Genomic DNA, 13,617 nt, shown 5'->3' with positions numbered 1-13,617 from the left:
TGTTTGTTTTGGTCGGCCTTTTAAAGAAAAGAAAATAAAAATTAAAATAGAGAACGGAAATGTGAGGGCAAGGAGCTTCGCCAGCCCCGCTTTGCGTTTCTCTTTTCCTTAGCCTGAAGGTTTAAACCCTCGGGTCCGTCTTTTGCCTGAACTGGGCACCTTGTTAGGAAAAAAAAAAAAAAAAAATTAAAAATTAATAAGAGGGGCTGGGGGAACCCATCTCCCGGGCACTGCTCCTCCAGGACGGGGCCGCGGGCGGCGGGGAGCCCGTGCCTTCCTAATTCTGCGCACTTGCTCCAGACTTTAGGGTATTAGTTGATTTTAGAGCCGGGTTTAAGGCTCCGTTCCGGTCCCCCACGCAGCTGCCTTGTCAATAAGGATCTGTTCCAAGCAGACATTCCTGCTGGGAGGACGTTGCAGCTCTTTAAGACTTCATCTGCAACATCATAAGGACGAAAATAAAATGGCAAAGGGAAAATTACCGGACACGCGGTCGTGGGACGGAGGAGCGCCCCGACCCCGCCGCGTGGGGTAAAGCCACTGTGTGCAGATCAGATTTGGGTTTGTTTTAAACACCCCCGGGACGCGAAATACACCGGGGGAAAAGAAAAACAACAACGATGTGGATTTGGGGAAAATACTGGGAGCGGCCCCGGCTGGGAGCCCTTCCCCGCCTCGGCCGCAGCCGGGCTGCTGGGAGCGATTACGGTGAAACAAACCCCCGTGCTTTTGGGGAAGACGAAGTGGTTTGAAAGAGCCCCGCGCGCGATGGTGACCGGTTCCCCCGGAGGGGGCTCGCTGGTGACCCGAGGGCGTCGGAGTGCGCCCAAAAACACCGGGACCCATCCCATGGGAGACAAACACCGTGGTAAAGACCCTTCCCACCTCTCCCTGCCCTTAGCGCTCCGCATTGTCCGCACCTCCCGGCCGCTGACAGCAGATTAGCGAGCCTAATTGTTCCCTAATTTTTTTTTTTTTTAATAAATAATTGCTTTCCAGCGAGGTGTGCAAATAAGGATTGGGCTCATTAAAGCGCTGGCCAGCGGGTGCCCCTTTCGCCGCCTCCACGGGGTGACTCCCCCCCCCCAGCACCCCCCTCCACGGGGTCAGAGGGGGCAGAGCAGGAGGGGGCGCACGCCCCCCCGCGTGTTATTTAGCTGTTCGCTAAAGCGTTATTTATTCATTAAGGTAATTAAATACGGGCTTGGAGATGGCAGGAGGTTTTTTTTTTTGAGGGGGGGAGGAAGAAGAGTGGAAGAAAGACAGACCAAGTCCGCCGGGAGCGGCTTCCCCGGGGGTGCGGGGCTCCCCCCGGGGCCGGGCCCGCGCAGCCGCGGCCGGGGCCGGGGCCGAGGCCGGGTCCCCGCCGTCCAGGCCCCGCCCGCCCGTGTCGAGGCTCTGCCCGCCGGGCTGGGCCGGGCTGGGCTGGGCTGGGCCGGGCTGGGCCGGGCCGGGCCCGCCGTGACGGGGGCCGAGCCGCGGGCGCCCAATCAGCGCGGCGCGGGGGCTCGGGCGCTTTAAGCGCGGCGGCGGCGGCGGAGCGGGGACAAAGTTTCCCCCCCCGGCAACCGCTACCGGTATCCCCGATCGCCACCGCCGTCGCTGCGCCTCCTCGCTCCGGCACCGGGATTAGGACCGGGACCAGGCCCGGCGGGCGGCTCCCCCCCCCCCCGCCCCTCCGCCGTCGCGCTCCCGCGGGGTGCGCTCTTCCTCCTCCTCCTTCTCCTCCTCCTCCGTCCGGCCATGTCGATGCTGCCGTCGTTTGGCTTCACGCAGGAGCAGGTCGCCTGCGTCTGCGAGGTGCTGCAGCAAGGAGGGAACCTGGAGAGGTTGGGCCGGTTCCTCTGGTCGCTGCCGGCCTGCGACCACCTGCACAAGAACGAGAGCGTCCTGAAGGCCAAGGCGGTGGTCGCCTTCCACCGCGGCAACTTCCGTGAGCTCTACAAGATCCTGGAGAGCCACCAGTTCTCCCCCCACAACCACCCCAAGCTGCAGCAGCTCTGGCTGAAGGCTCACTACGTGGAAGCGGAAAAATTGCGGGGCAGACCCTTGGGCGCCGTCGGCAAATACCGCGTCCGCCGAAAATTCCCTTTGCCCCGCACCATTTGGGACGGCGAGGAAACCAGTTACTGCTTCAAGGAGAAATCCCGGGGCGTGTTGCGGGAATGGTACGCCCACAACCCTTACCCGTCCCCCCGGGAAAAGCGGGAATTGGCGGAAGCCACCGGTCTCACCACCACCCAGGTCAGCAACTGGTTCAAGAACCGGAGGCAACGGGACCGAGCGGCGGAGGCGAAGGAAAGGTACTTGCCACCCCCTTCCTCATCCTCGTACCCCGCCTTTTTTCATCCTCATCCTCTTCCCCCTCCTCATCCTTGCACCCTCCCCCCCCTTTTCTCCTCATTTCCCCATACGAGTGGGCGACCGGGAGCCCCGAGTGGGCGACCGGGAGCGCAGCGAGCACCCGGCGGCGGATGGAGCAGGAGCGGCTAAAACACTTCGCTCCCTCTAAATATTTTTCTTTTATTTTTCTTTTATTTTTGTTTTCCCCTAAAGCGCGTTGCGTTTTCCCAACCCAAGTGTTTTTTTTTTTTCCACCCGAGATCCACCCCTCACCGCCTTCTCCAAGCTCCCCCGCCGTCTTTTGTTTGCTCCCCGAATAAACCGGCAACGATGTGATTCCCGGAGCCTCCGGGAAAGCGATCGGGATGCCGGGATGGGATATTATCCGGACAGGGTAGCCCCGAGAACCGGAGGAGGGAAACCTGGGAGGAATCGGAGGGAGACTGGGTTGGGGATGCGGTGGCCGGGCCGAGCCGATGTTCCGCACCGAGGCCACCCCGGGCGACGCGGGGGGTGGCCTCGGTGCGGGACATCGGCTCGGCCCGGCGAAGCAACCATCCACAAAAAACCATCGCCCTACGTTTCTGTCCGCCTCAAAAATTCACCCTCCAAAAAAACCAAAGCAAACAAACAAAAAAAAATCCCCCCCACGCTCCTCCAACTTTTCCTCCTCATCCAAATTACCGCGCTCTGCGGTGCGTACCTATTTATAGGAGAGTAAAAAGAAATCGGGACGATCCGTTATGAAAAATATTAAAAAAATATATATATATATTTTTTGTCCCAGGGAGAGGCAGCTGCTACCACGCTGAAATAAAAACCGCGGAAAAAAAAAAAATAAAAGGGGGGACCGTAACATCCCCTTTTTGTGTTTTCTTTGCCTTTCCGCAGGGAGAACACGGAAAACAACAACGCGGCCACCAACAAACCGAACCAACTCTCGCCTCTGGATGGGAGCAAACCCCTCATGTCCAGCTCCGAGGAAGAATTTTCTCCTCCCCAAAGCCCGGATCAGAACTCGGTCCTGCTTTTGCAGGGGAACCTCAGTCACGCCAGGAGCTCCGGTTATTCCCTGAGCGGCTTAACCCCATCCCAGACCCCTCACAGCATCCAAGGCCACCAGCTCCAGGACTCGCTGCTGGGACCCCTCACATCCAGCCTGGTGGATTTGGGATCCTAAAGGCCCACGGCGAGCGGCCGGAGGATCGGGAGAGGAGGTTTCGCTCGGGGACAAGAGGCTCTGGGTTGTACATAGAGGACAGCACCCCGTTTTACAGTTCACCCCCCGGTTCTTGACGGGACTCTCGGCTCTTTTCACACAACCCCACACCGGCTCCTGGTCCAGTTCCCTCCCAACGTCTCCCATGATTTTGATTTTTTTTTTTTTTTCCCCCCCGCACGTAGCCAAACAGAGAGAGCGGCAGAAAGCCTTAGCCCTTCGAATCCGAACGAGTTGGTCCCAGTGGGAATTACAAAAAAACTAAACCAAATCAAAACAAACAAAAAAAAACAAAAATGAAAAAAATGAAAAAAAAAAAAAAAACAAACCCAACTGGATCCGATAAAATAAATCCCAGTCCCGCAGGAGCGGCCGGCGCATCCCTGCTACTGGGACGGAGGTGGAGGGAGCGAACCGCTGTACCGAGCCCTGTGTTGTAAGCGGGAAGAGAAGAGGGGAAGTTACGTTTACATTTTTCGTATTTAGCCTTACCGGAAATATTTCGATGTAGTTTAAATTAAAAAAAAAAAAGTTAAAAAAAAAAGGGGCAAAAGCTGCAGTATTAGAGTTTTAACAAGTGCCTGTGTCTTATCGCGGCGGTTTGCGAGCGAGCTCCCGTGGGCCCGCGCCCCACGGCTTCCTTCTTCTCCGTGGTGAAACGCATCGATGTGGCTAAAAATTAGGATAGGAAGAATTAATAATAAGAGCGGAGGCCCTTTCCTCCTGACCGCGTGTTTCTCGGGCTGTCCCGCCTGCCCCCTCCCCGCACCGCCTCGCAGAGAGCCCGCCGACGCCGCTGTCTGTCTCGAGTATTTGTTACCAAAAATCGCATGTGCTTTCAGGTTTATTTTCTATTGTACCGAACCTGTCTAAATTAAACAACGCTGATGGCAGAACACCCCGCCTGCGCTTTTCTTTGCAGGGACCAGCCCGTACCCCCTGCCCACCCTCATCCCCCCCTCTCCCCCGACGGGCTGCTTTCGTGGGGAGCCGGTGCCTCCGTCACCGAGGAAGGCGGGGAAGCGAGGACCCACGGGAGCGACTTGCGTGGAGTCGCTCCGTGGGAGCGGGGGGCCCAGCCGGGAGGGAGCGGCTGGTCCCGGCCGCCCGCTCCGTCGGGGCCTCGCTGGTGCCCGTGTCGTTGTGTCGTGTGTGCCCCCCCCCTCCCCCCCCGTCAGCGTTTTGCATAATTAAGTGCGAGTTTAGTTCAGTCGCAGTTTGTTCTCGGGGTCTCGGGCCGTGGAGAAATGTCACCCTCTGCAGGAGGGTCCTGCCCGGCCACAGCGCTCCCCGTCCCCCTTGTTCACTCCGCAAACCGGGGGGAGCCGCCCCCGGTACCCGGACACGCTCCAGAGCCTCTCCTCTCACGGACCCCCCCCATCCGCTCCGGGACGGGGTGGCGGATCCGGTACCGCCCCCCCCCCCCCGCCCTCCTCGTGTCCTGCCGGTGCGGAGCCGGTTTCTGCGCCCACGGCCCTTTGGCGGGGGGGAGGTGCACGGCTGGGGCAGTGGGGGACCACCCCCCCGCCCCTTCCAAGCAGGACCCAAAGAGGTTCTGTGGGAGGACGGCGCAAATTCCGCGCGCGAGCGCGCAAATTGCGCATCTGTGCGTATCTATGGGCGCGGGTGGAGCCACGGAGCCCGGCCTGGGGAGCTGGAGCTGGACCCACTGCGAGCCCCATGGGGACCTTGGGGGGCCGAGACGGTCTGTGCCCCCCTCCCCCCGTCCAGCTTTGCCCTCTGCCCCCTCCCCGGGGACCCCATCCAGCCCCACCGCAGCCCCCCCGCCCCCTGCCAGAAAGGGGGGAATCCCCAGAGAAACGACGGAGGTTTTTTAGGGTGAGCTCAGCACCCCGAGGATGGATAAGTTCCAGTATCGGGTTTGTTTTTTTTGTTTGGTTTGGTTTTTTTTTTGTTCCCCAGGGACAAATATCACCCGAGGCTCCAGGCGTTATTTTCAAAGCAAACAGCGCAGAGGCGCTTCCTGCGCTCAGGCAGCTGCAGGGCTGAGTTTTTTTTTTGGGGGGGGGGGGGGGCGGGGGGGGAAGAAGGCTGCCAGGAGGTGTTCCCCTCGCCCAAATCCCCACCCCTGCAGCTCAGACCTGCGGGCCGGGCCCGACGGCTGCGGAACGAGACCCGCGCAGCAACCGCGGCCGCTGCGCCGTACAGCCAACGCCCCGACCCTCCGTTTCCCTAACAGGGAGAGGGGCGACGGTGCCAACGGGTGAATGGTAGGAAGGAGGGAATGAAGGATGCTGAGGAGACCGCCCCTCCCCAATTCCCCCTGGAAATACCCCCTCCCCCCGGCTGGGGGGCAGGTGGGACAGGGAGGGCCTGGAGCCGAGCCAGGCGCAGGTTGCTGAGCTCTCCTCGGTTGGGCTTGACCTCGCAGCGTGCTTTTCACAGCAAAGTCAGCCCCGGGGGCTGCTTCTCACCTACCCCCGCTCTGTATTTCCACCGGCAGGAAGGAGTTAATTCGCCCCCTCCGCTCCCATTCACCCCCCTCACCCACCCAGGACAGATTTCACACTGTGTCCAGGTCAGCTAGGAGAAAAAAAAAAAAAAAAAAAAAAAAAAGGAGAGGAAATGGAGAACAGCAGAATGATTAATTCTACCTGCTTTTCCCATGAGTGATCACCTGCTTTCGGGGTCGTGAATAGCAGGTAGCTCGCTCCGGCTCTGAGAGGCTCATTTGTTTGGTGACAGCTGAGTGACAAGGCCTGAAATCCGAGCCCTCGACTTTGCCTGATGTGTGGATAAAACCCTGGATGTTCCCTCAAACATTTCAGGAAATGAAAGTTGTAACGCGATCCCTCGTGCGCCCACATCTCCCCCAGCAACGCACAAAAGCTCAAAGGAACCTTCTCGGATTAAATTCAGCCTGGAGAGGATGGAAGGAAAATGGAGAGCAGGCCGAGAAAGCTGGAACTGGCAGGCTTTTCTTCAGCACTTATTGGAAATGTCTGTCCAAAGCAGGGATTTGCAAAGGTCACCTCTACCGTAAGCCAGAGTCAGTCGGGGAGCCGGCTTCTCCCCAGCCCACCTCTGTGTTGGGGGCAACCTGGAGAGGGGGGGTCACGCTTAGATTCCCCGAGCAGGAAATTCAGCGTATATAAAAACAAACGCCCAAGGAGAAAGCCAGCCCCGCTCCTCTCTCCTCATTTCATTTCCCGTGTCATGCATAGCCAGTGTTGTCCCATGCCCGAGCCACACGCCTGCCCCGCTCCCCTTCCCCACTGCCCCCCGGCCCTGCTCGCAGCCCCCACAACCCTGGGCCACGCGCTGGCAAACGCCCCGCAGAGGCCTGTGAGGCTTTAAACGCGACATTTCCAGGCCTCGTGCGTCCCCAGCTGCGATGCTGGGAGCCCGGAGCTGCAGTGTGGTTAGGAGACGCTTGGGCTGGGTCTCTTTGCAAACCAGGCCGGCTCAGCCAGACATCGGGGCTTCGGTTTTGAGCGCACAAGTTTGGAAATGTCAGCGGCTGGAAGGAGGCAGGGTGCGCGGTACGGGCAGGATTGGGCCAAGGCATCCGGGCTGCCTGCCTCCCTCGGTTTTATCGAGCTGCCCGTCACCAGGCAGCCAGTGGCTGCTTGCGCCGTTATCCGGCCTGAAGATAAAGTGCTTTTTAACAATTGTTTAACTGTTACTGAAGTGCTTCGGACGCCGCAGGCCTGTAAAGAAAACAGCACACGCCCAGAGATAACTCTTCACCCCGGGGCTTCTCCCTAACTCCGGCTTTTCTCCGGAGAGCAGCCAATGCAGTGCTTGGCTGACCTGGCTGGAGCGATCCATCTTCAAGGGTGGATTTTGCTATTCCTGCTAGGGGCGAAACTGTCGGATGTCGGGTTTTCTGAGGGCACCAGGTGCTATGTGAGGAAAGCAGAGGTGGCAGAGGCCGCATCTATAGGAGCTTCAGTTCATCTCAAGTGTACAAAGTAACCTGAGACAGTGTCATCTTTCCCAACTGGACTTGGATGCCATTTTAAATAGGGAAATGGAGGAAAATTTGCTTTCTTCTTCAGGCAGAGAAAGCAAATTGCCAGGCTCCCCAGAGGTTATCAGCGCTCACCCCACCAGCAGCCTGATGCAGGCGGGAAGGGTGTGTAAGGCTGAACCCCCAGCCGTGCCCATGCCACCCTGTCTTTCCTTCCAGCTGAAATTGTCACCAAGCACAGGAATGTTTCCTCTCTCCCTGAGGCCTCTGGCATTTGCTCCCACCTCCCCAGATTTTAAAGGGAGGTTGAACTTTCTGTGAAGCACGTAATCCCAATCCTAATAATGAGGTTAAAGAAGCAAATTTAGTTCAATTACGATTTCCTGTTTTCACTTGTCCAACATGTCCGGAAAGTGTGTCCATGAGCAAAGCGGTTCCTTCCCATCTCCACCTCAGCTTCTTATCCACAGCCGGGTTCTGCAGGAATCACTGGTTGCTTTGGGATGGTGCCGAACCTGCTCAGACTCTGGTGGCTTTTGGCCATGATAGAAAAGGGATAGAAAACCCTCAAGCCTGCTTCTCGGGATGGAAGAAAGGGGAAAAACTCATATTTTTCTGACTTAAGAATGGAAAAGCTTTTAAGCTAATAGCCGGAGCATGTATCAGCCCTGTTTTACAGGAGAGGAAACCGAGAGCCAGGGAGACGACAGACCAGCTGAAGGTCAGAGCAAGGGCAGATGATGAAGCGGGGAGGGCGGCTGCCCCGCGCCGGCGGCTGGTGCTCCACGCGCCCACGCTGCCTCCCTTTATAGTCCCCATAATAAGTCACGGCGGCTTATCATTATGTAATACAATATTCCTAATAATACAAGACAAAACCAATTGACTAAAAAACAATGCCTAATGAGGCTTGTGGCTAACACTCCCTGAAGAAATTGTCTCTTTTCTAGAATTGGAAAACAAAACAAAAAAAACACGCAAGCAAATTAGAAACAATTGAAAAATGAAATCACATCTGCAAACCATCAGGGTGCTTCTCCTAAGCCCCAAATGATGCCCGTCCTGTCCCCCTCCGCTGCTCCTGCTTCCCGATACGATGACTGCTCGTGCGTCATGGGTGGGATTTTGCGGCAGCGTGAGGCCTGTGGACGGGCATGGCCTCGGCGTGTGCTTCATTCAACGGAAGGGTCACGCTAGAAGAAATCAGAGATGTATTTTGGGAATTAAGATTTCGTATGCCTTATCTCTTGGAGCTGGTAGGGAAGCAGGGAGAGAAAGAGTGCAGGAGAGAGGGAGCATCAGCTTAAAAACTGCTGTTCCCTTCCTGGGAGCCCTCCGGGGCTGGGCAGAGGCGCTGGCATGAAGAAACCGCAGGACTTGCCCAAGCACTTGGCCACGGGCTGCTTGGTTCCCTGTAGCCAGAGGCTGGCTGCTGCCCGCCTCAGCAGGGCTTTGCCGGCATCGCTCCTCTGCAGCAGCTGAACTGAAGCGAGCAGGAGCCGGGAACTGGTGTGTGGGCTCACTTCTCACACTTCTGTCCCCTGGCATGGTGGCTTCCAGCCCCCTTGGTGCACTGAAGGGCACCTGGGATGAGGTTCAAAGAGCTCCCAGGATGGCAAAGGCAAAGCAGAGCACGGGGAGGGGGAGCTGCAGGCTGCTTGCTTGGAGACCCCCACCTCTGCTCTGCCTCTCAGCTCCCCGCCTGTGGGCAGGGCCTGGGCTGGAGGAGACCTTCGGCAAAGGGCCTTTGGGTCTCTGCTGCTTGGCCCACTTGGCTGTCACCAGCCAGAGGGAACTCGGTACTGGGGTGGTGGGGGACCACGGTGTGGCCAAAGCCCATGACGGCACATGTGATGGTCATGGTGAGGAGGGCCAGCAGCCAGTCATCCCCACTACTCCACTCTGGCCTGCACCCACTCATGACCTAATTCCAGCCTAAAAGGGAGGTGTATGTTTCTGCAGGGAGGAGAATCAACCCTCTGCAAAGCCTGGGAGATGTTTAGCAGGCCTAGCCTGGGCCCGCGGCACACCAGCCATCCAACCATCTCATCACAGGCATCCCTTCTGGTTTACAGATGTGTCAGGTTTGGTAATCTGTCCTAGGGAGGGAAAGAAGTGATGTTCCATGATTTGAAGGCATCAGTATAAGGGAGATGTCTTTAAATTCTTTAAACTAGCAGGAGTAGAGACAAAAGGAGAGCTGGCACCTGAAAGCTGTGCATAGGCCTGAGACATAAGGTTTTCCCACAGGAAAGGTTAATTCGACATCTGGGGAGTTCAATGTGCACACGATGGCTCGCATGCCGATGCAGGGTTAACTTCAAACCCAAAACGCTTCCCAAAATGCTTCCCAAAATATACACTTTGACCTGCATGGTGACTCTTCCTGCCAGGTCCCAGTGACAGCCCAGAGCCCTGGCACAGAGGTCGCATGGGTACACTCGGTCTCTGCCACCCCGTTCCCTTGGGTGGCATGTGAGGGGACTGCTCTGGGAGAGGAGCATCTTGCTGGGCGGGATGGGACCCCCATGTCAACGCCAACGTCAGCACATGCTGTCCTTGGATGCCCCAGTCTCCGAGTCTGCACGTCCCGGGGCTTCTCTGGGTGATGGTTTGGGGGCTTTGCTTTGCTCGGGATGCCTCTCTGTCCTCACTCCCCTCTTCTGCCAGGCTTACGTAGCCGCAGCTATTTGCTGATGGCCTCCGCGGAAACTGTATATCCTGCCTTTGCAATCGGAGACAAGATGCCCACGCAGTTGCCAGATTTGAAAGAGGAGCTGGCAGGAGGGGAAGAGGCGAAAACGGGTGCACTGAGGGAGAAGGGGAAGCACAACCATCCCACATTGAGGCCCATCCCATTCTCGCCCAGAGAAGAATGATAGTGGGATGGGGGGGTGGGGAAAGCCCCATTTGCAAGAAATCTCTCAAGGCAACATGCAAGTGGCTGAGGGCTGAGACCGGATTTATATTGAACCTCCTGCCCAGTGATCCATGAGGAAGGCTCGGCTGCTTAAACAATGAGTGGGGAAAGAAAGCTGAAATGATGGTCACCGGGAGAACCTGAAACCCGCTGTGGGGAAAACAAATAAATACGGCGAGCAGAGCCTTCCCCATCCCAGCTGAGGCAATCTGTGCTTATGCAACCCTACCCCAAGGCTCCCTATCTCTGTGTACAATCTGGGCTGATAAGATTGTTCTCCGCTGAAAATCAAAACCGCAGGGATTCCAGGTGGCTCAGCCAGAGTCAGATTGTCCACCTGAACACTGGGGCACTTTCATGTGGAAAAAATAATTGCACGGTTATTTTGCTGAAATCAAGGAGAGAGAGAGACAGAGAGGTCCTTGGCTGGTTTGGAGGAAACTGCTGCCCCGGTGCTGGGTGCATGCAGCACGGCAGGGATGGCAGCAACGGGCACCATCCCAAGGGCGATTGCTGCCTGAAGCCCCGCTGTAGAAAACAATGGGGTCTTGCCCAAAGCTGAGTGTTTTTTGGTGAAAGCTCCTTCTTTCAGGCCCCAGGCACCTGCAATCGGCAGTTCTAGCACAATAAACCCACAAACATGTGATGGTGGAAGCAGTCATCGCCAGCAAGACGCAGGCCACTTTTAACATTGTTTGGGTGGAAGAGCATATGATTGATATCTACACTGAATGGGGGACAGAATGCATAAACATACCGTATACATATGCATGTATAGAGAGATAAATACACCTGATAGAGCCGCTCTGTAGAACAAGTCGCTGATAAGCCGTTCCTGTAAGCAAGACATGCTGGATTCAGTCTGTGTTTGCAGTTATGAAGTAGACACTGGGTTTTTGTGTCCTTTGTAGTTCAAAAAGCTGTGGTTTTAGGCGTGTGCTTCAGCGCCTGGCTGATCAGATCCTTTCTGCTCTGAATATCAGATCGGTTCTTCTCTCAAGACAAAACTTGTTATCAAATTCTGGCCTGAAAAAAAAAAAGTTGTTGTTTGGGAAAAAATAGCAGCAAGGGACTGTTGGTTATGCTGGAGGTGGATCCTCCTTCCACTGAGATGGGACTGAGTGATCGGATCCTGTGCCTCGCAGCAGAAGCAGGAGTGTAAATGCCTACCTGAGGCAGCTTTTGTGTTTATTTGGTGTGTTTAGCACCAAATGCCGACTGTTCTTGAGTTTTAAATGCTGCTGAGCGAGTATGTATGGTGGGAATGTCCACTGGGGTATTGGCAAGCTGGGGTCCCAACCCCTTACCAGGTCCCTAAACCAGGGACAAACAGAGACCCTCGTGAAAAGGAGTTTTGAGTGTTACATCTACTCCTGTGGCTCTTGATTGGTTGTTGTGGCTCCACAATTGGCGTTTTCCTGCGGAATTTGTGGCAGGTTCTCTGTCTCTCTCTACTGCAGGAAAACCCACGTGAGCGAGAAGGGGATTAACTCAAGTGGGGTCCAGCGGCCTGGGCGGGCTGGTCTGGACATGTGCTTGTGTCACCTCAAGAGATCGGCCTGCTTAAAAACAGAGTCCCCACTCCCCCTGCTCTCCCATCCCTCCCCACACCTCAGGTCCCTCCAGTTACAGCAATCTCACGATCTCTTGTGATAATGCCTGATTAAAAAATAAATCTGTGCAAAACTGTGTTTGCAGATGGAATATATTCCTTTAATCTTGCGGACGTACCATGTTCCCACAGCCAGCGACGCCCCACGGGCCGCTGAGCAGGCAGCCCTGGGTTTGTGGACATGCACACACACAGACACACACAGTTATTTGGGTGACTATGACGAGAAACAAAGTCCTTTAATCCTGCCTGTGGGCAATGCATCCCACAGTGGCCATCCTTCTCTAGGGCTTGGTGTTCCTGGCAAAGCTTATGTGAAATGAAACTGCCTATAATTTTCGAAAATTCCTTAATCCTGCTTATTTTCTCCCTTTCCCCGAGAGATCGGAAGCCGCAGTGGTCTCCTCAAGCCCACCCACTAATTACAAGACATGAGCTCAACCAACTGCCAGCCAGAAACAACATCACGAGACCAAACACCACGAACCGACGCCGCTCATGTTTTTGACTGAATGCTTGCTGCAAACTGCTTGAAAGCAAGTCACAAAGAGCTTGGCAATAACACACCGGCCAAATCAAAGAGGGAAAGAAGGAAAATATCCATTTTTTTCCTTCCTCCTGCAGCAATGCTGACTTCTCCTGGGCCACCGACCAGCTATTCCCATGCCTGAGTCCCGCTTGTCTGTCGCACCCCGGGATGCTCTTTTAGGTCTCCCTCTTCTCTATTTGGCTGCCAGTTTTTTTTCCAAATTTGACCCAATTATTTTTCAAATTTGCTTGAAAAGGTCAACCCCTTCAGCAGTGCTGGGGAGGATGGGAGTTTCTAGCAGGAGGGTGGCATTTAGCAGAAAAAAAATATTCTCTCCGGAGAAATCAGATCAGATGGATCCCTGAGGAAGCTGGGCTAAAAATAAAGCCCGCAGAGCGATTGTAGGATGGGAACAGAGGCTGTGGTGCATCTCTTGTTGTATTCTTAGCAGGCACAACTGGCAAGATTGGTATAAATTTATTGGCATAAATTGGTATAGTTCATGGAAGGAATTTTATTATTATTATTATTTTAAATTCTGTGCTCACATTGATAGTTTTACAGCAACTTGGGTTCCTTCCCTAAACCCCCGTCGTCTGCAGCGGCTGGTGGCTGCACTTTGGCCGGGCTACTTTGATTTCTCGGATTGCTTGTCTCCTCCTGCTTTCCCTGTTTCCAAGCAGCAGGCGTGTGCATCCTCTGGCACCCCAAAAAAACGAGCGGCGAGCCCCATTGCCTCCGCAGTGAGGAAGGGGGCTTCTCTGCTCCAGGTTTTATCCCCACGCTCAGTGAACACACGATTTCCCCAAAAAATCCTCCTCTGCTGTGGGTTAGGAATAATATCCCAATCACGACTCATGAAATCATGAGGGTTGGTGCGGTCCCACGTGGGGGGATGCCCTCCAGTGTGCTGGGGGGGGAGTGTCGGGGAAGGGGGGGCTCATCCCCGAATCCCTGAGCTGGGAGTGGGAATGGGAGCGTGGAGTGGGAGCGTGCGCAGGCCGGGCGCTCCCGGCGCTGCCGTTCCTGGGGCTGCAGTGCCACCTGCTGTCACCCCGCC

At 55.8% G+C, this 13,617-nt stretch overlaps 1 protein-coding gene across 1 annotated transcript; it reads left to right on the top strand.

The window, feature by feature from the left end:
• The first annotated feature begins 1,482 nt into the window (after positions 1-1,482).
• On the top strand, positions 1,483-4,458 carry SIX1 (SIX homeobox 1). Its single transcript, XM_086748538.1, has 2 exons — positions 1,483-2,303; positions 3,235-4,458. The coding sequence occupies exons 1-2, from the start codon at positions 1,744-1,746 to the stop codon at positions 3,521-3,523; spliced, it is 849 nt and encodes a 282-aa protein (XP_086604664.1). The 5' UTR covers positions 1,483-1,743; the 3' UTR covers positions 3,524-4,458.
• Positions 4,459-13,617: the final 9,159 nt, after the last annotated feature.

The sequence above is a fragment of the Chlamydotis macqueenii genome, chromosome 5 (genome assembly GCF_036417535.1).
Source record: "Chlamydotis macqueenii isolate bChlMac1 chromosome 5, bChlMac1.mat, whole genome shotgun sequence".
In the NCBI taxonomy this organism is placed as follows: Eukaryota; Metazoa; Chordata; class Aves; order Otidiformes; family Otididae; genus Chlamydotis; species Chlamydotis macqueenii.
This window is presented reverse-complemented; position numbering and strand designations above follow the sequence as displayed.

Coding starts and splice junctions, on each gene's coding strand:
- SIX1 (XM_086748538.1), top strand. CDS start 1,744: ATGTCGATGCTGCCGTCGTTTGGCTTCACGCAGGAGCAGGTCGCCTGC. Junction 2,304..3,234: donor GCGGCGGAGGCGAAGGAAAG/GTACTTGCCACC, acceptor GCCTTTCCGCAG/GGAGAACACGGAAAACAACA.